The 24,944-nt window shown below is 40.1% G+C and overlaps 3 protein-coding genes across 8 annotated transcripts in view; all 3 read right to left on the minus strand.

Moving 5' to 3' along the window:
* pde10a (phosphodiesterase 10A) overlaps positions 1-8,132 on the minus strand; it is a 40,863-nt gene extending 32,731 nt beyond the window's left edge. For 2 of the 5 annotated variants that reach the window (XM_068652558.1, XM_049735724.2), the window contains exons 1-2: positions 7,788-7,972; positions 7,041-7,205 (exon numbers count right to left, since the gene is read on the minus strand). In XM_068652558.1, the coding sequence (XP_068508659.1) occupies positions 7,041-7,205; positions 7,788-7,884 (262 nt within the window). In that variant the 5' untranslated portion in view covers positions 7,885-7,972. Of the gene's footprint in view, positions 1-7,040; positions 7,206-7,787; positions 7,975-8,000 lie in introns of those variants that run through there. The other 3 variants (XM_049735727.2, XM_049735726.2, XM_049735725.2) reach the window with 3 other exon arrangements.
* Positions 8,133-9,486: 1,354 nt separating this feature from the next.
* On the minus strand, positions 9,487-14,475 carry tbxtb (T-box transcription factor Tb). 2 transcript variants are annotated; one of them, XM_049736499.2, is made up of 8 exons: positions 13,401-14,475; positions 13,062-13,326; positions 12,842-12,976; positions 12,649-12,710; positions 12,234-12,295; positions 11,916-12,101; positions 11,512-11,641; positions 9,487-11,078 (listed from the first exon to the last, which is right to left on the minus strand). In XM_049736499.2, the coding sequence occupies exons 1-8, from the start codon at positions 13,607-13,609 to the stop codon at positions 10,787-10,789; spliced, it is 1,341 nt and encodes a 446-aa protein (XP_049592456.1). In that variant the 5' UTR covers positions 13,610-14,475; the 3' UTR covers positions 9,487-10,786. The 2 variants fall into 2 exon arrangements, with proteins under 2 accessions (XP_049592456.1, XP_049592455.1); XM_049736498.2 differs by having other exon boundaries at positions 11,512-11,644.
* Positions 14,476-21,946: 7,471 nt separating this feature from the next.
* On the minus strand, positions 21,947-24,802 carry prr18 (proline rich 18). The gene has a single exon (XM_049735476.2). The coding sequence runs from the start codon at positions 24,038-24,040 to the stop codon at positions 23,324-23,326; it is 717 nt and encodes a 238-aa protein (XP_049591433.1). The 5' UTR covers positions 24,041-24,802; the 3' UTR covers positions 21,947-23,323.
* Between the last annotated feature and the right edge of the window lie 142 nt (positions 24,803-24,944).

Consider the following 24,944-nt stretch of genomic DNA (forward strand, 5'->3'; position numbering starts at 1 on the left):
CAGACACGTCAAGAGGAAACGGGCTGATCAAGTGAAGGGTTGCCTTTTATGGCAACCTGAGGAGGATAAGGGTGGCTAACTTTGGTGTAGGGTTGATACATCCTCTCTCAAATACTATTTCCTGTATCATTACGCATTATGCCATACGTTGGATTCTGCGTCCGGGATAAATTTAGTGGTGTCGTACTGCATTAGTTGGGCATCATCTTCTGCAGTTTGTATCTCCTTTAACTTTGTGGCTTAATCAAAGTCTTGTTCTGTAAAACTAACTTAATGTACACGAACACAATGCGACACATAAAAACATACTCAGGTTAGACAGAAGAAAAGCTTCCTTAAATTTTTGAAGAGCTCAAATATGTTTGTGAAGTATTACGATTCTTTTTTTTTTTTTTTTTTTAAACTCAAAAAGATGGCTCGTCCACTATTCAACAAACACAATTAGAGATGAGAATGTGGTTGCAATTTGAAAGCATGAGTCAAAGCTTGCATAGACAGAATACATCACACAGGTATGTGGAGCACTGCAGCGCGAGGCTTAGCGTATGAATAAAAAAAAAAAAAAAAGGACGTTTAACTGAGTGAGAAAAAAAACATGATGAGAGATGGATGCTGAGGGTGGGGGAGGCAGGGTTGTGCATGTGTGTGTGTTAAGTTAGGCGGAGGGGTGGTGGTGGTGGAGGGCATCTGCGTCAGAGCGGGAGGAAATGAAGTCAGAGACGGAGGCTGGCGGGCTGGAGCTGGAGATGCTGTTACCGCCACTCACAGCGGCCATTTGGGCCACACGTTGTCTACGTCACAGAGCTGGCACTAATTATACCCGCCTCACTGTGTCGCACACATTATGTAGAATGGAATATATGCGTATTACATACACACACACTAGACTTTTTAATGACCTCAGTAAAGAGTAGCTTTTTTTCTAGTACTGTATATATTTTCATATGACAATCTAAATTTTAATTACCCTTGTCATTTTGTAAAAAAAAAAAAAAACAGGGTAAACTAGGCCATATATAAGTGTGTGATGTCATTCAAGGCTTCAGCAAGTTTCGTGAGAGTTCAGTGAGCATCGATTAACTCCACAGATGAGTGTGGCTTTTTTTGTGTGTGTTTTGCGGCGCTTCCATATAGGGGAATGGTTTGTTTCAAATAGAGGAAAAGGTTATGTCAGCATTTCCAACCGTACTAAAAGCAATATCCACATATCTGTCCTGGCTGCTCAGTAAAATATAAGCAGTGTAGTTAATTAAAGCTTTTTTTTTTTTTTTTAAATGACAGAATCTGACATTTTACAATAATATTCAGTATTTTAAACTGTGGATATTGATAAATGTGGTGTGGTCATAATTTGTTTTTTATCACTAGCTCACGTGCAACGCTTCCACAAACAACATGGCTGCGAGTGCAAACAGAGAAGAGCTAATGTACAAAACCACAGTCATTTGGTCGCTATATTTAGTGACTTTTCCAACCCCTGTCATGGCCTATTTTTCAAAAAGCAACTTGCATACTCACTCATGCAGGGGTGTCAGATTTATGCGATTTGTCAAGGAAGGTAGGTAAGTCAAGGTAGATTGGAATATTTGGTTTAGCTTTATTGTTGGCCTGGTGCACTGGTAGGTATGAAATGTACAAAATTGTAATTTATTGCAAGCTTTTTTGCCGACCCTCAAGATGCAGCTCGCTGGCTTGAGAATGATGTCAAGACACTAATAATCTTTTATTGAACATGTTTTGACTGAGCAAATTGTTTCAACATGATGAAATCATGATAATAATTTGCAGGTCCGACTTTTTTTCATCTAAATAGTGTTCAAGCTATGAGCACTTCATTTGATATGGTAGCAAACACAATTTTTTATTGATTTCATTTATCTAATTGAATGATGTTGATGTCGAATGACCTACAATGTCGATGTGCAGTCCTGTACACTCCATGATGATGATGCATTATGATCTATTAAGACTATTAGACTAGAGGGAAGCAATTTTACTTGGGAACTTTAGATGCAATCCATATGTATTATGCATCTGTAACCAGTTACAGTAAACTAATAATGAACGCATGACAAATATTTTCTTACGTCAGTACGTCACTAACTATTGTATTTGTACTATTTAAATAAGATAATTGGGTAATTCTGAATAATCGTTCCATATTTTGTCAATAATTGGATTAGTTGTTTGGAAGTGATCGTTGAAATGCTTCAACCAGCAGAGGTTCTGATGGTCTAAGACATTTTGCAGTCTCAAATGATGAACAACATGACATGAGCTATTGAAATTTTATCTTGATTACACTGCATTAATCTGCTCTATACAACACGTGTATGGAAACGGGAGTTCCGAATATTCAGAGGGAGATTCTTCCATTAAAATCCTATCCCTAATTCTGATTGTAATATACCAATGTACAAAATTAATTTCATACACACACTCATGCGTCTCACGCTATTACAAATCCTGCCCATTTCTATTGGCGCTCAATTGTGACCTAGATTTTTGCATGTGTAATTGGAGAGGAAGACTACAATGATGACGAGCATGTGGTTCACTTTGGTTTGCTGACGTCACTAGGCCACAGCAAACGCTTCACTGTCCAACCTTGTAAAACTGCAATATGAAGTGTGTGCGTGTGTGTGTCTTCAATAAGAACAAACACGAGTGCCTACCGGTGCTCATTAGCCTATGTGGAGATTTGTGCTGCTCACACAATATAACTTGAAGTGGCTTGAGAGATGAAAAACCATTTTCTTTTTTTCTTTTTTTTAAACGTGATGACGCAAACACGCAAGACATGTGGCAGCCCTCTTCAAACCACTAATCACACACACAGACACATTCGCACGCAGACACACACACCACACACACATGCACGCTCCCAGTCTAATGGGGTCGAAAGGAGCTCGTCCCATCATTTTTATTGTTCAAACTAGCCAAAATTAAAGAAATGACCCCACGACAGGAGATGTGATGTCAAGGGTTTAGTCTCACAAAGAGGTCGTGTATGTATGTCAAGTGATTGCGTCAGGTGTCTGCTTAACTCACATATTGAGACACTAAGACTAAAATTAACTTTACTCTTATTCTTTTAATTCAGAATATTTTGCATCTTTTACAATTTATGTAACTACTGCATATCTGTTCTTTAACCTCTCGTGTGTGCCCACTCTTGGGTGTGGATACAATAAAATATCCATCTATCCGCCCGTCCGACCATCCATCCAAGATAATGCAATGAGACTATCTCTTAGTATTTGCCATTTACTGCGACGATCATGAGCTTTTTTTTATACAATTGTTCATTTTTCCACACGCTTATTCTAGTTCTACTTAAATCACTTTCTCTTTCAATGAAGAATTTAGCTTCAAGAATTGCCTTCAATTTTACAATCAAAGAGTTACGAGTTGAGTTGAATGAAATTAAAACATGAACAGATTGATATCTGATAGCTAGTATTATTGTAGCCTACCAAATGTTTGTGTTGCTCTGTGGGAGAAGCCCAGAGAGTGACGTACAGAATTTATTAGAAAGAGACTGAAAAAGACCACTAATCTCAGCACAGTGATAAAAGTTCATCAGAGGCCTTGAAGAGAAAAGATAGGGAGACCTTCAGGATGTCAAGTGCCAAGAACTGAGGGAGTGGATGAGAAGACGAGTGCAAGTGGGCTGCTTGCCGCGGCCCTCATCACAAGCCAAATAAAGTGAGTATGAATCATAGGTGAGAAATATGGGTTGCTGACGTCTCGGCTTGTCAGTGCGTCGGCCAAATATGAGGAACAGCCAGACGTCAGCTCCGCATGTTTACCGATAACACATGGATACACACACTCGCCATGCATCTCATGCCGTATTATTTGTCCAATGAAAAGCATATGTCTTCTTTATTCTCAAATTACATACGTATGTAGAGTAGAGCGATAGACAGACAGACAGACAGACAGACAGACAGACAGACAGACAGACAGACAGACAGACAGACAGACAGACAGAGACAGAGACAGAGACAGAGACAGAGACAGAGACAGAGACAGACAGACAGACAGACAGACAGACAGACAGACAGACAGACAGACAGACAGACAGACAGATAGACAGACAGATAGACAGACAGACAGACAGACAGACAGACAGACAGACAGACGTACTATAATTTGAGACACGTGCTGGCAGTAATTCAAGACAATGTTTTGTTGACAAGACACCTTCTACTTTAAAATTGTACATCATTGACCATGGTGTGTTAAAATGCTCACTCTCTCATACAGAAATAAAGTTATTTATTTATTTATTTATTTATTTATTTATTTACTTACTTACTTACTTACAAGATGCTTTTATTATAAATGATCTTGTTTTGTGGCGTTTTTCAGGAGTAGGACTGGCTCCCTCCTCAATTAGTGGCGTCTTTCCCTTGTGTTGCTCTTTTTTATACTCTGGCGCCACCTAGTGTCTCTCGTGGATTGAGTTTAAACGTCGTGATGGAGGCGTTCGATAAGATGACAGGTTATGAAAGGTCAGCAGTTTCATTAAATGTGACAGGTATGATACAGAAAAGACATTTGAGCAACCTTTCTGTTTTCCAACAGCTCAATAATAACCAGCAAGTTACACCAAGACCACTAGTAGGCAGTCTCAAGATGAACATGCAAAGGGGGAAACTAGATACAAGTACACCTGCACAGCTCAGCACTACACATAAGTTGATGACATACATTTTTTAACCTATCATTCCAAGCCAATCAATTTCCATATACATACTACGAAAGTAGCAAAACTCGTTCCGGAGATAGGAGAAACAGGAGACACTTTTTTATGCTTGACTACTTGAATTGAAGTCAGTTTGAAATTGCACATTCTTGTTTGAAATTGTTTTGGTCAATAAATCACTGAAAGTATGAAAATGGATAGTATCTGCTAATGTTAAGTGTCTCACTGATAATTACTGATAAGCAGCCATAGGGGCCACAGGGGTCAATGTGGACTGAAAATGATGATGAATGACTTTACACGCTCTTATGTCTCTTAAGCCATTAGTCAAAATTAAAGCAGACGACAAAATACCATTGTGGCCAATGTGCAGGCTTCTGACTCCATCACCGTGAAACGCAAGATAGTAACATATTGAGTAGGCGTGCACCCCCTGAGTGGTCACAGATGTCAGGCACAGTCGTGGTAAGGAAGTGCCCGTATTCTCCGTCTGTGTTAGCCAGAGGAAACTCTCACTTGGGTGTGGGCCCAGAAAACCCAAAATTTGTGACGCAAATGCCACAGAACATGTGATAGACTAACTGTGTAGCCACAGCAAAGCACCTCCAGCATTTCATTTGATATTTTAAAATATATTTATCTATTTTTTTCTCAGCCTTCAATTGGTCAGGCCTCTTCAGTCCCAGGAGAGGAAAAAAAATCCCAGATACGGACGAATATTTAATGACGTTTTGGTCCTGATTGAGTTGTTCATTACGTCTATTATTGTCATCCATGAACCAGGAAGTAGAATGCTAAGAAATAAATGACAAATAAAGGGCACAACAGCATTTGTTTTCAACCTTTGCAATGGTGTAATTTTAATCCAATTGTTTGGATAAACAAGTGCCGGCAAGTGTACAATAATAATACTCGAGTACTACATCAACCTCCTCCTGTTGGTTGTTTTGCATTGCGCAGTTTGACACCACTAGATGAGTTTCACACGCACTGATGTAAATGTTCTGTCTGGCCTGTACGAACATGACTTGTGACATCACTCCCCCCCCCAATTCAGCATAGTGTGCTAGTATTGTGAGGAAATGACATGCCTCCAGGGCACAAAAACGGAGAATGGATGTTATTGTCAAGCAGGGAACTTCTTGCACACAACAGTCAAACTCGAGAATTGGGGAAATATTTGTCAAGATTTAAAGATTTGCAAGTGTTGAAATAATAGTCAAACTATCAGGAACACACTTTACGATAACATGCATGTGGAAATGTATTTATTGAACATCTAGGGTCAAAAAGGGTTTAAATGGGCCTCAGAAAACACCTTTTCTCATCAATAGGATTTTTGTCAAAGGGGCGGGGCTGTTTGGATTCATGCATCGCGACATTTTTGCTGTGTTCTTTATTGCTTGTTCATACGGTCACATAGTTTGGAATTCAACCAAATATTTCTCATGCGTCACATTATACCACACTTGGTCAAATCTGTCAATGCTGTCAGCACAGTGAGCAGTTAAAGTGTTTTGTCACCGCCACCAATAATGGCAAAGGGGAAAACATCATTACAACAACAGAATTGATAAGTGACCTTCTTGTGACGTAGGAAAATGTCTGGCTGCTCAGTACAATTTTTTTTTTTTACTTGTCAGTCAATCACAGAGCATATATAGACAAAACAAATCTTTCACGTGGCCAACTTTGATTAGGAAAGTCTACTGCATGCCTCTACAAATATGTACGTAAATGTTAATTCAATCACTAACGTACACTTAACATGGTAGTCATAATTACAGTAGCTATGAAATTTAAAAAAAAAAGTAATGTTGTCTGTCGTCACAGTCATAAACCAACCAACCATAAACCCTCTGAATTTTTACTTCCTGCTCACGGCCCACCCATAAGTCTTCGACCCACTTTTGGCTCCCAACCCACCAGTTGAGAAACACTGATTTAGACCATTGTCTGTACACTCAATAAAGGTTTTACGATGGACAGTTTTATGTCCAGGACAAAGGCATTCACTTTGTTATTTCTCTCGAACATTATAGATTTGAACAATTTAAAAGTCAACCAGAAAGGACAGAATAAATTGTTCCCCACTTTGTCAAAGTCATTTAACTACTTCCTTGTTTATGCAGCCACACAACGCCTACTCTCCAAGTCTACAACACTCCAAACACATCAAATGTGACTTGGCAGATAAGAGATTATAGAAAATAATCCGCAGCCACACACAAGATTGAGATTAAAAAATAGCGAGAGGCATGATTTAAATGCGCGATTCACTCTTCTAATGCAAGTGAACACAGCCTGAAGAAATTGTGTTTCCTACCTTGATCACTGCATCCTTGCAGGGAAGACTCCTCGAATCCCAAATCGTCAAGACTTTTCCGTTTCTTCGACATTTGCTGGACGTGACAGAATCCCCCCGCTGATGTGTGTTGGACAATTTGGGGCGCCTTTGTCAACCGGCGGGATACACAACACGTGGAACAGTCTGCGTGGGGTGACAAGAGGGGTGACGCGCGCTCATTCAGACGCGTGTGCGTGCGTGCGTCCTTCCAAGAGTCCTCTGTGCACGTAATCCAGCCAGCCTGCTCACTTTGTCGCGATCGGGTTCAGTGTGTGGCCGCGTCGGTCCACGCGAACGAAAAATATGAAGCGATTTGTCCCTCACGTGTGCGGCGGATTACAATGTGGGACGATCAAATGTGAATTTACGCACGAGGTTGGCATGGTGCCTTATTTCACCACGTACGCGATAACCTGGATTTCTTCACTGGTGCCCGCTCTAGCTTTGAAACGATCGATTCCCATTTGAAAACGTTCCACGGATTGATTTATTTTTGAGCGAATGGCTCACGGCGACGTCAGACCATCTATCTAATCGTGCGTGTATGACGCACAGCTGACAACTCTTGGATATCTCGCTGGAGTTTTCGCTAAACATAAAATAATTGACCCTTGACATGCATGAAACAGGCGATTCCTGTCAATTGCATTGTCCACATGTGTATAGGTGAACGCGTGTGCGTAAATTTGGTGAACTCATAGTGTGGAGTGCGCGTGGGTACTCTACCTTCTCTTTTAGGGATCCATAATTCCCACCAAGCTTTATGGTCGACGAAGAACACTAATCCACGCGTGAGAATGATATTAATGGACCCAGCATGCATTGTGTAATGAAAACCATCTAGGAAAAGCCTTTGTTTCACTTGCGGGCAACACAGCAACTAATACAATAATGAAAACATGAAACTGCAGGCTTGATATAGCGCAAAATCAAAATTACCTGCATGTCTCAGCTTTGAAAGCCTGGGAATACAAATGATTAAAAATAATGATAACAATAACATCCAAGGAAGGTTTCTGCGCATGTGTGGCTGTTCCAATTGTTTAAAAGACAGGCAGTGACAACCAAACACTACACATTGTCTCTCCCTTCCCAAAAAGTCACAGATGGGTGCCACCAGTTGAACACACGCACGGACTCCCCCCCACCCCCAATTCTCCCACATCCTGATTTATTCATGAACACACCATGAGGGTCACTAGATCATATTCCTTTCCTCACATCTGGATTACATTTACAGTGTAACGCCCAAAGCTGCACATTTGAGCTCAGGGGGACTTTGTGTTTTATTATTTCTAATAACAAATTCAATTGTTGCTGCTTCTTTGCACGCTCACTTTAATTGTAAGGGCTTTTATTCGCTGACGCCGGTGTTTGGTGGTATTTTCTATATGCAAACACCCCTCTCTCTATTTCTCTCTCTCGCTCTCTTTCTCTCCCACCCAACCTCCCTCTTCTACTGCAGCTGCTGACGTCAACACATGCTTGCGTCAATGCTGCCTGCTTTGGCAGAGAGGCTTTTTTCATTGTGATCATAATGGGATTATTAGATTTAGAGAAATACCCTGCCTTCACGTTTTTTTTTCTACATACATTTCTCAAAAACATGATCAACGACCCATCTTTTTCTTTCCTTCCTTCTTCTTATGATTATGATCAAAGAGGGCTTATGATCTCTTTATCTCTTTCAAACAATCTTTTTAGAGTTGAAAGAAAAATCAAAAGAACATGCACAAATATCAAAACAAGGAAGTTGCAGTCGCTGCATAATTTGCAAGCATGCATAGATAACATTTCCGTAAGAGATGCTCACAAAAAATCGACTGTCTGTTTATGTCAGTGTGGATGTGTGATATGCAGGAGGATGTTATGATGTCCTTAAGCGCTGACCTTCAGCAACGAATGTACTCGGCTTCCCATCGGTCAGCCTTGATTTACCTCGCATACTGGCTACAGTGGCTTAACTCGACTTACATGCACACTTTGAGTCATTGGCTGCCAGCATGTTCAAATATGCGTGTATTAAATTCTCCACCTCAGCAGTAATCTGAGTTTTTTTCTACAGTGTTTGCAAAAAATGTCAGAGCATAGGTGGCTTAGTAATATTATTCACAAACAATGAAAGAAAGCAATACCATATTTAGTTTTGAACTGCTTAGTTCAGTAAACATCATGCAGGGGCGGCCGTAGCTTGAATGTGACCCTGGGCAAGCCCCCTTTTGATTCTAATTAATACTGAGGCCACAAGGGGGCGCATGCTTGCCTTAAAATAATGCCAATGATGACATGTCATGGAATACACAATAGAAACCATTTGACAAAGCTTCTTCTTCTTTTTTTTTTTTTTGGAGCACGTTGCGCCCCTCCCAGTACTGGTGCCATGTGAGGTCATACGTAATGCACATGCTAGAAACCGCCACTGTCAACATGTACAATCGAAATGAGCCGTCTTATAAGGTACTTCCGCACAAAAGCAGCGAGAACAATCCTGTTTATGCAAAAATACAATACAAGACATCTTTATTCTCCATTTTGATTGACACTGTGAGAATTATTGCTATGGTGTAGAAATGCACTGCGATATTGCAAACAAATATTTTTAAATACGTTTCCCTGTTACTAAAATATTAGATGCCTGTGTGATGGAGTGCAGTTCAACACCAATGAACAGTAATTATGCAGAGCTAATAATGTGTCCATCATGATTTTCATATGACATGTCCAAAATTATTTTCCAAAATGGTCATCATACAGTGGAACCATACAGTTTTTCCAAACCAATCAGTGACACTACTTAGAAAGACAAAAAATATTTCCATGAAAACATTGTGGAAAAACAAGCATATCACACCGACCTGTCAGTTATATACAAATGTGAAAATCACAAGTGAGATTGTCAGTAAGCATATCATAGTTAATATATTTTCCCGGGTAAACCATGACCCTGCATGATTTTGGCAGATTTATCCTAATTCTAACATTTTGTAGCGCAGTTAATACATTTTCTGCAAATCAGTAATCACTGATGGCACACTTTTTTTTTTACATACATATGACGACAGTTTTATCCCAAATATTACATTTCGGACACATTTACAATCAGAAAACTTAGGTTTGGTGTTGTCATATAGCAGGTGTTGTCATATAGCAGGTAGTGTTTAAGTATTGGGTAGTTTCCAAGTGTGTTTTTCACAAGTGGAGTTGGTTTGCCTAAGGAGATGCTTCGTTTTGTGATGTTAATATCTAAGGAAATTTCAGAGCGAAACTTGAAATGTCATCCCCACCTGACATTGGACGCAGTTTTCCTTACATTTTGACATTTGAAGAATTTCTCTGTTATGTTTTAGTATTTGTGTAAAAAGCTGTATAAAGTATGCAAGAGTCACTTGCTTAAATGCACTATAATCAATTTTTTAAACCTATTAGATATGTATCAATCATTACTTCATCATGGAATTGCGCTTAATATAAGCGCATTGAAAATTGAATTGTACTTCCAACAATATGATAAACATTCAGTTCTGCTAATGATCATAAATATATTAATTACAGATCTTGTTTCCAATTTAAAAGCATAGAACCTCACCTGCTGATTTCTCTTAGTAACAAACAAAATCAGATGTTAACATCTGAAGATGTCAAATTCATCTCCTTGAGCCTGAGAAATGTCATTTAAAAAAAGTCTTGGCATTAAGAAAAGAAAACATTGAACTGTAGGTACTCCATCACATGGAGGGGAGCGTGACAGGAGTCCAGGCTGGAGAATGTCGCTGGAGAGAGGCATCATACTGAACTGAATCGTGCCCCTCCGTGGTGGTGGTGCTGCTGTCATACATCGGCGAGCCAGTGGAGGGCGCTGGGACCGAGTGAGCAAGGTTGGGATAGTGACTGCCGGACCCTCTCAGGAACTGGGAGCTCAGATTGTTGTTGTTGTTCATGATTCCCCCAGAGTGGTGGGACACCGGGGTGACTGGGGTCAGCGGTGTATTGCTCATAGACCACAGACTGGTGTACTGACTTTATGAAGACATGGATGGAAAAGACAGGTTGATGACACCTCCACCAAATCAATTACCAAGCAGTTAGGATGAACTTAAGCGACATCAATACGAACCGACCATAGTATTAGGAGCACTCATGCAAGCTGATAGCAGTTCTGATTGACAAGGATGTTTTTTCTTTTATTGCCACTCTAATGTAAGCATTTATTATTGTGCTAAAGATGTTTCCAACCTGTATTTCAATTACAAGATGTGCACTACGTAGCCGTTTTTGTTTATTCCTTTCAATTTATGTAAAAAATAATTATCCATACAAACTACAACAACAATCATTAATAATCTGGTAAGTGATCTTTTGTAAAGATTGACTTGATTGGTGTCGCAAATAAAATTGAATTTAAATAAATAAAACGTCCCCACAAATATGTGTTGTTTTTGATAGTACTGACCTGGAGTTGGTAGCTGAGGTTGAATTGTGGGTCATGGACATCATGCTGGAGTGTGTTGGCATCTGGAGACCACACCAGTTATCTTGACTTGACAGCATTGGCAGACATGCTGAGGAGTTATCTGTGTAACCTGCTGCAACATAAACAGCCCGGTTTTACATTGGATTTAATGCAGATATTATTGATGCAAAGCATTCAGTCACTTCAGCTCGCTTCTGTGCCATGACCCCCCCGGCCTTTGCCCCTTCAAATGAAGGTGTAAACATTCCTCGTCTGAGAGAGTTTACAACTTTGGGGCTCCACTCGAACAAAAGCAAGTGGAATGCACACTATGCCTCAACCCGTAACATTTGTTTCACTTTCTTGTTAAGAGTTGGAGAGGATGAAGGGGAGCGTTGACTCACTGGGCGAGTTAGTCCGATGGCTGTAAGAAGAGGCGCTGTAGGGTGCTGAGCGGTGGGTCCTGAGCGTGGAATAGCGCTCACATCCGTGGGACGGCGAGAGGGCGATGGGGCTTCCAAATTGACTGTGGGGACTTGCAGTTGCAGGAGGGCAGAGGGAGCCTGATGCAGGCAGAAACCAACCACCTACTGGCTCCAAAGAAGGAAAACACAGGTTGGGAGTGATGCATAAAGAATTCATCAGCCATGTCTATACATTTAAATTCATTTGAATAAAAGGAAATTTAATTGGAATGAATTTAAAGGCATAAAGACACTTACACGGTGAGTACGTTGACTGCTGGTGTTCAATTGTTTCATCCTTAATATCTTTGTCATCACATCTGTAGAAATTTAAAAAAAGTTTTTACTTCAATATCTATCAAACAAAATATAAAATGAAAGAAACCACACTCGATAACTTAGACATTACAACAGTAAAAAAGCAATACTAGTATTTTTCATAGCTATAAATTTGATAACAACATGATATAATGATAAAAACATAAGAATGTAACTTAACAACAAATATATTAATAATAAATGTTTATTATTAAATTTATATGACATATTTATAAATGCAATGAATTAGATTTTTTTTTTTGGAAAACATTAAAGTAAAAATAAACACTACAAAAATCCTCTTGGGGGTCACAATTATGCAATTGGCATTTGAATTATATTAAAATGTCCTTACCTTTCCTTTGCATCCAGGAAGGCCTTGGCAAAGGGGTTGTGCTTTATTTTTAAAGCAGTTATCTAAAATACAACAATTAAAATAGGATATAAGACACGCAACACACAAACTGTGCGTAAATGCCACGCGTATTTACGCACAACCACCACACGTACAAACAAGTTATAATTTATTATCTTTAAATATTACCAACCTCTTCATTTTGATATGCTGTCACGGCAATAAATTGGGTCTCTGGGAAAGAATGACTGGTGACCATCCTGCGTGGGCCTCCAACACGCACGATATGGATGCGTGGCTCGTACTTGTGTAAGGAGTTTAACATGATCTATCGAGACAATAAAAGTGAGGGGAGAAAATTGTTTGAATGCAAAAAGCAACCAAAAATAGTGCACGAGAAGTCCTGTTCTTACTTGACCACCACCATTTAGTTTATTGGTGAGTTTGACTTTGCTAAAAGAGACTGGCGCTTTCATCCAGTGTGCGCCGAAGTTTGGTGAGTCCGGGTGGATGTAGACACAGCTAGGGGTCTGAGGTTCGGGCTTCCCCCCGGGGACCCACTCCCCGCTCACGTACTTCCACCTGTGGTTGTCCGCAGATACAAAGTCCAGCAAGAAAGAATACATGGCGTTCGGGTCCAGTCCTGACACGTTGACTTTCATCACGGGAAACATGCGTCTTCAAGAAAACAACCAAAAGATTACTTTCAAGTATATATGTGGGGAAATTACGCACAAAACATTTGGCCTCACCTGCCATTTTTTGTCACAATCATCTCGTTCGTAAGATCCTTAAATTTGCCCCAAAGTTCGCTCTCATCCAGAGATAGTTTCAGCTCCCTCTCCGTGGGGTCGCCCTTCTCACTGCCGGCCTGCAGCTCACTTTGCACGGCGCTCAAGAGGTGATCCATCCGGTATTGGCCGGCCTTCCCCGGACATTCGCTCACCCCCGCTATGGACATCCTTTCCTGCAACTGCGGGGCTGAGTAAGGTGGAATTACTACCTCCCCAAAAATATGAATGAATCTCAAATAGCCACTGTCCTCTCTCGGGGATGAGAAGCTCAACTATATAGACAGAGGAGAAGGTGCATGGAAGGATGGCTGCTTGGAACAAAACTGGTTGGCTCATCCTTACTTTGATCTTTGGCAGCTTGGCACCGATTGGCTAAAAGAAGTCCATTGAATCCACAGGAACCCAGGGTCCTGAAAGAAGCAGCCTGGCCCACTTGATTACAAGAACTAGTAAATATTGACAATTAGATCAAAGCTCACCTGCACAAGCCACACTGCTCGATCGCCTGCACACATTTACATTTTATTCCATTATTTGCCCTCCAGATTTTCAAGGAGGTTAACTTTTATTAGTCAAATTGCACTCAAAACATAAACCAATTTACCTCACAATTTTATTTTGTGAGAGTCAAGAGATATTGGGCTTCACTTATTTAATTTTGAACTGGTATGATGGACGAAATTCCAAAATTTTACAGCATGATGCCATTCTTTGTAGCAAATTTCTTCAATTCACTTGACTTAATATTTATTTTACACTTGGGTGAACACAAACATTTCATCCCATTCTAAAAATAATCTTTTCTGGTTGCAGTTTTGCCTGCAAATTTTAATGACAGACCTTATAGTAGTTAGAATGCATGTCTGAATAAAGATTGCTAGCAATATTAGCTGAGTGTTTTAGCTATAAAATCACAAAGCTCATAAAAGCAAAGCAGTCAAAATAACTAAAAAAATAATAATTAATAAGACCAATAATATTTCAGGCTTCCAGTACACAAATGAAAATACGGTGTATTTGTTTGGTTTAATTGGCTTTATCTGCTGCCCAGAATTCAAAATAACAAGATATAAATTATTCAAGAAATTCAGAGAATCAGATTTTTTTTGTTGACACTCTTCTTAAATGCATAATGTAACCGGTGTTTAGCACTTTTACACTGCATTTCATATGTTAATTAGATTCTAGGTATCTCAAATGTCCCTATTGTGGTTGCCTACCTTGAAGTACTGCAGTGCATTTAAATAGGTGAGTGATTTTTGCTAATTCCATTTCGGGTAACCCGTTTCTACAGTTACGCAACAAAACAAAAATAAACATTAAAGTGTGTAACAGATACATGCAAGCTTCCGTAGCTCTGTGGTGTTGTGTTGTGGCTGGTTTGTGTTACTAACCAAATCTTGGACGCCTCGTTCCTGCTGCAGCCAGCAATGAGAGTCTGTCTGCATGTCCAGAAGTCTGGAACCGAGTTCACAGCAAGCAGAGAAAAACAAACCAAGTCAGTTTAAGGGGCAGTTAAAAAGACTTCTACAGTGTGTCCGCAGTTGCTCTAAATGTTATATAAGGTTCCATTTAAATGGGTCGAATCATCCATCTTGGAGTATTTCACGCAGCTCACTAACCTTTGGGAAAACACCATGATGCTCAGGCAAATATAGCACTTTTTTTTTTTTGAACCCTCCCAGGTAAATTTTGCTTTCTAGCTTTTCTGTGGGGCCTCGGGAATAATATGCTTCAGGCCAAAGCATTAAGTCATACATCACTAATTAAATGACCTACCAAATATCATATCTTATTTTACAAGTTCCTTATAAAGTTGGGCTGTAGGTTTGTAAATGAGGCCACTTTCATCTGTGGGTGGCACAGGACATTTATTTATCATTTCCTTCTCAATGAATACTGTGAGTGGAAAAAAGCACCCCCTGCCTTTTTTTTTTCTACAGGAGCTTAGGTGAGTGAGATGTAAAAGTCGGAGGTGTAATAGCCAGTGTCATTTCCCACAGTCCCAGTGTTCCATTTGGAGCCTCGCTCTCCTCCTCCAACACCCCGGACAGCGCTAAGTGTCACACTAGGCCACTTCCTGTGTGGGGCTGCAGCACTGTGAATTAACGTTATTGGTCTGTATGGCGCTATATGGCCCCACACAGGACAATGCAGGTGGAACTAAAAAAATAAATAAAATACCTTTCAAGTCTGCAGTCAGTCATCCTTTCTTGTGTTTAGATTTAATTATCAGTCAACAAGTTTGAGATTCATTTATGATATATAATGTCATGTATGGTAAAGGGTAGCTGGTGTAATGGAATTTAATCATTTCCATTGTCATTTCCATTGTTTATTGTATTCATTGCAAAAGAAATAAATGCTCTCCAATCGAGAATGAAATGAGTCAGACAGAAAACGATAACTGTCTGCAAATTTGTGAGAATGATACCACAAACTGAGGACAAATTTTATGTGTGAATGGCCAAGGAAGATTTGCCTTGTCACCAAAGAGCCGAGCTGAGTGGCTATGTCTCACCTGACCAATGTTTGTGCTCCCTCCCTCTAGACAGCCTCATCCCCTCCTGGCCCATTTTGTCACAGGAGTGAGAGAAGGATGAGTCCTGCTTGTGAGTGTGTGTGTGTGTGTGTGTGTGCGTGTGTGTGTGTGTGTGTGTCAGTACAATAGCTTCACCTCACCTCCAACTGTTTGCACTTTCCTCACTCTCCCCAAGTCCTGCTGACATTATATGAAAATGTCAAACAAAGCCACCTGAGTCAATGTTTCACTTTAACATTGCACAGAAGAATGTTCATGTCAATTCTGATTACATGCCAATGATCGATAATTTGCTTGAGAGTACGTTTACACGGTGATGACTCGATAAAAATATTTATTTCTGCGTACGTTGGGGTATTACTAGTTTTGCGCAAATGACAGTGTCATCAAAATGTCACCCTGTCTTCAAATATCTGCTGTGCTAAACTCTCACGTGAAGATGCTTCTAACATATTGCAAAAAGACACATTTGAGTTTATCTACATTGCCAATGAATAATGACAGAGTGAAAGCAATAAAATATTTGAAAACATGTAAAAACATCCTTGTCAACTGGCTGACTATCGCTTCCTGCTGTGATGTGTGACCTGTACACAAAATGTCAACTTGTTAATATATTCCTAATGGTGTGCGACTTCTCAAGAGAAGCCCGAGCGTGGTGCATCTCACACCGATAACACTGCACACTCGGGTGACAGCACACTTTGTCTGGTGGGTGCAAACTGGCTCCTAAGTAGACTCCTGAGCAAGGCAGCGTTTACTCACGGGACTGTGAAGCAGCTCACAGACTTTTACAAACCCCACCTGCACTGGAACTGGACCTCAAACAATCTACTTTATTAAGTACACATGAACAATCTGATTAGATCAATACAAAAGCATTTTTTTTAAAAACTTTAGCATTGGAGCATTCTTTGCATGATTAGCAAGAAGATCTTGCATGTCACATGTTGCAAGTATGTATACAAACTAGAAGGAACTCTATGCTGACAGATGCCAGAATACATATTTGGTGGTTCTCTAGAAATCTAACCCACTCGTTAGGTATAAATTATGTCCTACCAGAGATACATTTAGTAATATCCAGTACATGTGTGTACGGTGTATGTTCAGGTCAATCTAATTTTGCAGGCCAGTGAGGCATACTTGTGAAATTCAACATGCTGAAGAGAAGATGACAAGATGGCCACAGACAGCAAATAATGCTATCGAGATTTGAATAAATCATGAGGTGCAAACAATAATGTTTATTAAGAGACCATTAGAGACGCTGATTGTATGAATCGAATGAAAAACATATCTGAGATGCCAGTTGTCGACATGTTTTGGCTTGCGCTCTAATTGCTTTTATTTTGGGTATTTCTCGTGCATGTGCGGAATGTACTTTTATGGAAGGATCGAGGGGGTTGAGGTGGAGCCCCCGGTAGCTGCTGTCTCGCCATGTTTGTCTGTGCAGTGGTGGGATTTCACACCGCTAGAAGACTTGTCAGCGTCAAGACCTCACTCGCCTTCTGAGCGAACTCCCGATGTCTCGGAGCCAATGTGGTGGTCACAGCGGGGGCCTCATCCGAACGTCATGCCGTGTACTGTATGTTTTTAACAAACACTGGTCCAGTCACACAGGGAGGTCCTTTCCATCTTCTTGACACTATGCAAATGCTGATTATAAAAACACAAGTCAGCATGTTAAAAATCCTATTGTCGTATTAGATACATCTGTATATTAAAATAAAATGCAATACTAGCACGCTGTTAAAAAATAAGACTTTTCAAAAATGATAATATTCTATTTAAGCACAATTTTTTCAGTTTATTTATTATTATGAATTAGAGTGGTGCAAAACTACCCTAGGTTAAATTCCCACTTTGCATTTATAAACATTTTAGCGCTTCTTTGAGAAACAAATTTTAAATGAAAAAGGCTGTGCAAGCTTTTTCTGAGGAAGAAGTCTTTTAGACGCCAACATTTTAAATAGCTACCGTCCTGTATGCAGCTTACTGTTTTAAAGTAAAATCTTTGAAAATGTGTTAACCAATTAAATTGTTTCTTAAATAAAATGGTAAAATAAAACAGTACAAGAAAAAAAACTGATAAAAGATTGTAAATTACATCGTGTATAGTTTAATGCAGATTCACATCAACTCCACGTCCTCGTCTTTCTGGATTTCAGCAAAGTTTCTTTGTAAGTATGGATACATATTCTTCTGGAAATCATGTTATTAAAGGAGGGGGTACCCCAAGGGTCTATTGTAGGTTCATTTCTGTTTAATCTATGTACGCTTCCCCATGGTGTTGTCACAAGGAGGCATGGCATCAGTTTTCATAGTTATGCTGATGACACACAGCTATACATTGCCGATTCTCTGAGTCCTGATTTGAGCCTCTTTCTCGTAAAGTTCATAATAGCTATAAAGAGAATAAACATTTTAATATCTACAGTAGGGCAGCAGACAGTGTTGGGATGACATTACACCACCAGCACAAAAACCATTTGTGGTGGATATAATCACAACATATTCCTACCAGTATGATGCTGGTAAAAGTTTCCAAAGAGATGCATTTCCAGAAAAGGACGAAGGGTCAAGATGGTGTTTGGCCATCTCACTTCTATGTGAGTAATCAGATCTCTCTTTCAGGAGGGTCCACGCCAAACAAGCATCCACTGGAGACTGTGTTTGCTCTTCAAGACAGGCCAAACACTGAGCCAGAGGGGCTGGTGGTTATGGCCTCTTGGTTGCATACCTTCTAAAGTCATGCTGTATGCCCATTGCTTGCTCTGGCTATATCTTCCGAACATCAAACTCCACACTTACTGTATAGTCTCACCAAAAAGCAAACAAAATCTGGACTTCATTGCCACAGTCTACTCTTATTGAGTAGCATTGAAAGTTCAACAATACTATATAATACTAATGTCTAAGGAATACTTTTGTGAGATGTATAGCTACTGCTGACCACTGGGCCGAGTCCCCATCGTCAATTACACCTTCGTCTCAACTGGTTAAATGAAGATTAAATAGCAAAATAAATAGTATGAGCCATTGAAAGCCAACGTATCATTTCTATCCAAAGATGGCAGACGGTCAGTGGACGGAGAGAAGACAGCCAGTCAGACGATGGTGGGAAACAGAGATTTAAAGTGAGTCTCCCTTGTGTCAGTGGCTGGGAAACAGAACACACAGAACAAATGAGAAGTAAACACGCAGCCACAGGAAGCCATTAATGGCAGCGAGGACCAATTAGGCCTCCGCAGGTGTCCTTGCGTTCGTCTTGTTTGGTCCTGCTTCACTTCAGTGAAGTTTGTATGATGGAGCCTCTCCATCTGAGGTAAGGAAACAACAGTCAGTTTCATTTGCTGAGCAGTTCAAGGCAAAGGTTTTTGTACTGAAAGGCCTCTAAAGTTCTTTATGGCATTCTCTTTGTCTCCTCCCCGCCAAGTGCAAGTCATTAGAGGGGACAATTACATCCTCTGTATAGAAGACTTGCTTTTACAGGAGGGCTAGATAAGACAGGATCTCTCTCATGTTTGACCCCCGCGCCCCCCTCCAAAGTGGACGCTCTCTGAAGCTTATTGCTCTCTTCACACCTCGTCACAACTGCAAGAGAGTCAAAATCAAAGTCAAACCCAGGAGAGTCCTTCCCGAGCAAGCTCAAATATAACTCCAAAAATTTAATTTGGCCCCAGAAAAAGTTACAACAGGTTTATGGAATCATTTACTTCTCTTTTCTAAGAGATAAAAAGTTGCAGATGTACTGCTGTGATAGTTTTCAGGAATATTCATGCCACTTGAGGAAGGGGAACGTGTCGGAATCACAGTTAGAACAGATGCGCTTTGATTTGGAGTTTTGTGTATTTGAGCCCAGTGAAAGTGTCACTAGGAGAAAGGTAATAAGTCTGGCTCATCAGTCAGGAAGTTTAGTGACCTAAATACCCATAATGCACTGTGTGTTAATGTTCTGGTTTATCTGGTAGTTTCATTCATCTTACTTTTTCCCGCAGTTTTAAGACACCACAATCATAATTTATAATTTATAAATATAATCATTGTTTGACAATGACTGTGATTGGGTTCAAGGTCAACTTGCCTCTTGCCCAAAGTCAGCTGGGATAGGTTCTAGCACACCCACGAGTCACAACCCTAGTGAGGCTAAATGGTGCAGGAAAAAAAATGGATGGATGAATGGATTTGTTGGGGGATTGGACGTGCTATTTTTCTTTTTTAATCCGTTATTTTCATTTTTTTCTGAAAAGGTGTCAAGCCCAAAATTTTAATCGTCTTTCAATACAGACATGCATCTACGTACATATAATGTCATTCGTTCATTTATTATTATTATTATTATTATTATTATTATTATTATTATTATTATTATTATTATTATTATTATTATTATTATTATTGAATGTAGTTACCGAGATAATGACGTTTACCCAGTAAAGCAAGATCACCCTTGCAACTTTAGCCTCTGTCATGTTATTCAGTGTTATTGCGTGTTTCCTGATTACATGTTTTTAAAAAAATACTGAAATGTTGATTTATTGTAATTATCGCATTGTTTAAAATGCCTTCTTTTGTACTTTTGCGTTTTCAATTGTCAATTGTTAAAAAGTCATTTAACGTTCAACTATATCTGGATCTAATGTAACAATGTCTTTCATCTGGTTGCCATCATTGTGTGGTTTATTGTCGGTTTGTCTCCGTGCTGCACAGCGAAACATTTTTAATGGAGCTTTTGTTCGCGCAAAGCAGTATGATGGTGAGGAAGAGCGTCTCTGAGGCAATACATGCACCAAGAAGCCACGCAGTGGCGCTGCAGGACATTTTAATAATATATAATACAAGTGCGTTCAATAGCATGCACTTAATAAAATCCCTGAAGAAACGTAAATATTTAAATTGAAGATGCAACACTGAGCTTTATGATTCTAACTATTCTCGCGTGGTGTATTTTCTCCAAGTTCTGTGTCCCTCAATGAGCTGATTGCATTTTAAGACCGGTGTTTGTCCCTGAGATGTTTTTATTAGTTTATTATTATTATTATTTGTATCCACGGTAGCTGTTTGAGGCACAGTATTTATCAAACCGGTTGCACAATGTCTGCTGTGTCATCAAGGAGCCAGAGGCAGCACGTATCTACAATTCAATGCTACCAGCTATCACTTGAGGAATAAGGGTCTGGTCTAGTGTGTCATGCTGACAGTTTAAGATGAATGCCACATTAAGGTGGCCATGAAAAAAAAGAAGACCCCAAAAGTGCACAGGTAAAAAAGAAATTGCCCAAGATGACTGAGTACGATAAGAAATTGATGACAATGATATTAAGCAGTGTATTGTTATCAGACCTAATGCACAGTTCAATGAATAGGCCAACTTCAAGCCCCCAGCAAACATTGAATACTAGTATTGTGAGTATAGGGGAGGCTCTGAGGCCTATAAACAAGGCTAATTTAATGTAAAGGATTACACAATTTTGCGTCACCGAGTCAGATAGTATCATCAGCAGCAGGGCATCATGGGGATAAGGGGCAGTTAAGTCCTGGTACGAGCTCTCAGCCATGATCTCAGCCTGCTGCATGCTGTTACAATACATGCACTTTGTGTGTCTGTACACAGTGATATCTGCAATAGCTCGGACATGCATTCACTTGTTTGTTCACCACCTGCAAATCTACAGCACTGGCTGTTGTTCTTGACATGTTACTAAGTATATGCTGCCTTGTGTCTCAGTCACAGGCCATCAGTCTTGCAACAGGATAATGACCTAAAACACAGCTAAAAATATCCAAGATTGGTTGGGAGCAAAACATTGGACTATTCTCAAGTGTCCTTCTTTGAGTCTTCTGGAGAAGCACCATTCAAACCAGAGACAATTGGACCATTTTGCTCATTAAGCTAAAATAATTTAAAGAAGCAGGGAAGATTCATAGAAATGTACATTAATTATTAAAATCGGCAAAATATGAGTTAGAAGAATTTATTTTCATCACTGGGATATTGTGGCATCAATGGACTACATTCTTCAGCCAGAATAAGAATAGCACTGCCTGTCATCCATGAATCAAAGTATCACACAAACAATGGACAAATACAAATGACTTACAATTTCTTGGAATTTTGGCCTTACACTCCCACTTAGTGACATACTTAGGACATTACACAATTTCGCAAATTTACCGGTTGCTCAGGCGCAAAATTTTAGCTGCACCAAATTTTAGGAGCAAAATGTCACCATGTAGGAGCAGTCTGGAGAAACTAACAGAATCACAGAAATGTATTAATGTTAGAAAGGCAATAAAGTACAATTAATGAGTGTATTGTGGTTTCCAAGTTACAAAGAATAGAAAAAAAATGCTGATGCACAATTTGGATTTGCAAATTACAGTAGATATTTCAGTTGCATGTGAATACAGAAATGGTTTCAATCTTGACTGCATCCTACTTCAAACATCCGTTATTGTTGCAAGACACTGTCCTCTATTCAATGGACACTTGGATTCATGTTAAGGAGACCGAGTTGGGCTTGAACAATAAATACATTTGCATCAATCACTTGCTTGGAATTGTACACTTCAGTATTAAAGAAAATAAAAGTCTCAAGACACTGTCTCATGGTGATGTGCATTGTTTACTTGGGTAATACAAAAATGAGAGGCAATTTCCTGATGGAGCTCCAGTACCTGGCCCCGACAGTACACTGGTCAACCCTGCTTAGTAGGAAATCTAAGAGGCTTAGTACACTAATGCCCACATGGCCGCAGGTAGCTACAATGGCAACAAAGAGCCTCTGATATCCAACTAAAGTCAAAGTGAGTAAATCAACATCATACAAAACATGAGGCACAATCATATTCAGAAGTTGTGTGGATAGTACAAAATCCTTCACTTTAAATGGCACACATTATCAATTTCAAGGTACAAATATTAATAAATACTGTACATCAGAATATAGAAGCCTCTTTTGATAGGAAATAAGACCGTTGTTTGGTTTTAGCAGCAGGGCATAAAACCTAATTGTTGACAGCGTTTTGTTCTCTCACACAAAGGGCTCCTTCAGCGAAAATCCCTGCTTTAAACCACAAGAGGCGCCCCCAGTGGAAATAAAAATTGTATGTGCAAATCACTGAATTCAAACTTCCACCAATTCATAAAAAAAAAAAAAAAAAAACGTAAGAAGCTTGAAACGCAGCACTTTCAAGTCATTAGGGGAAGTATTCTAGGGCCAGCAGACATTCCTCCGTAATCTTTCATTCCAAACAACCTGAAGACGTTTTGAGTTTTCATTGCATTATTGGAGATGAATTAAGATGAAGTTATTTCATGGCTTGTGTCCAGCTATCAGCAGCCTTTAAGGTGAGGGAGTGCAGAAAGTTTGTCAACCTTTCCCAAAGCTGCTGCACTTTCGACCCCCTTGAGCCACTCTTTACATTTCCTCATCACAGTCTCGTCTACGTCTCCGTCCTCTTCCTCATACTCAACATCGTCATATTTATGCTGGTCGTTCAAAAGCGAGATCTTAACGATGGCTGTGATGTCCTGTTCCCCATCCTCCAGCTTGGTCACCTGCGCGCCTTTGGAGCTCCCCTGCGATGCTTTTTTGGACGGGAAGACGCGCCTGTGGCGGAAGTCCGCGGAAGCGCAGCATTTTTGCTGCTTCGCCAGCATCTGCTTCTCCAGATTTCTCTTCTGAATGACGAGGATAGCCTCCGGTGTGAGGCTGAGCGTGAACTGGAGCTCCTTCTTTGTTGCGTCCTCTTTGCTTGCGAGGGGTCTACCGGAGTGCGCGGAGGAGGAGCGCCTCACTTCTGCGGTTGAGTCCTGAGCTTTAGTCGAGGTCAGCCACGAGCATTTTCCCGGCACCTCCTTCTGCGACGGGGTTTGAGACTTCTCTTGTTGTGTCTTGCGCCCCAAATTCCTTAAATTAGCTGTTGTCCACGATGTGGTCTGCTTCTCCTTCCCGGAGTCTCTCTTCTCACCACTGCTTTTCTTTTTGCTGAATAGATCCCTTGCAGGAGACGGGATCTTCTGTTGGAGACTAATAGGTGGGAAAGGCATTTTCAGAACGCAAACTGCGTTATAAAAATGTGCAAAAAAAAAAATGCTTTAAAGTGCAAATCGACACCAGCACTCTTAGAGCATCATCCGGAGTGGGTGCACCTGTTGTCCACACAAGTGAGCGTGGAATTCCGCTGCGAGCACTCATGCCCCCACGCCTTTATGGTAGCAAAAGCGAGGGGGCGTGGTCAGTAGAAACGCCAAACAAAGACACTGCGAGGAGGCGCTGATGTCATGAAGCTATTAACTTCCGATGAGAGACATATCACACGCAACGAAATATGAATCATACACACTAAAGTGTGAGATGAGTGGGGTCCGCTTCAGTCCTGGTGCTGTCATCATATCACATGAAAGAACGTGTACTACTCTAAAAACGTTCAGCAACACCACACGTAAAACGGATTTTAAAAGTCTTTGGGAACGATTGATCCCAGTCTCATCATGCGTCGTAGAAATGTGCGATCAAAGGTTTTAATGGAAATACACTCAGTACATTCAGTTCTTTTGCCACGATGGAAAAGAGAGGATGATAATTTCCTCCTAAAGTTGGATTGCTCCTCTATTTGTCCCCGCCTATTTTAAAATTATGGCTACACGTTTCTAATATTGTGGCCTGTTATATAGGTCCCTTGACAAGCTGGACATTAAATATTAAAAGAAAAAAAAGTATGGCTCGCGCATACTTTTGATTGGAACCCTTCAGTCAATAAATGTCATTTTACTCATGTGAATTGAGGGTCTATTGTGGCACCATGAAGGATTCGGCCAGGGGAGAAATAATAATAAAAACAATTATCTAAACATTGATTTCTATTCCTCACACTCTCAGATTTCACGACTTCTGACAGTCTGAAAGTGGATTAAAAATGTAAGGGTTTCGCGTGAGAGGAATCTGAATCTG

This window comes from Syngnathus scovelli, chromosome 12 (genome assembly GCF_024217435.2).
Source record: "Syngnathus scovelli strain Florida chromosome 12, RoL_Ssco_1.2, whole genome shotgun sequence".
In the NCBI taxonomy this organism is placed as follows: Eukaryota; Metazoa; Chordata; class Actinopteri; order Syngnathiformes; family Syngnathidae; genus Syngnathus; species Syngnathus scovelli.

Bases quoted from the DNA above. Each gene is read 5' to 3' on its own strand.
- tbxtb (XM_049736498.2), bottom strand. From the start codon at position 13,609: ATGTCCATAGCGGGGGTGAGCGAATGTCCGGGGAAGGCCGGCCAATAC. The intron at 13,327-13,400 runs GTGAGGCCAAAT...GTTTTCTTGAAG, and splicing joins ATTGTGACAAAAAATGGCAG to ACGCATGTTTCCCGTGATGA. The intron at 12,977-13,061 runs GTAAGAACAGGA...TTGTCTCGATAG, and splicing joins AACTAAATGGTGGTGGTCAA to ATCATGTTAAACTCCTTACA.
- prr18 (XM_049735476.2), bottom strand. From the start codon at position 24,040: ATGCCTTTCCCACCTATTAGTCTCCAACAGAAGATCCCGTCTCCTGCA.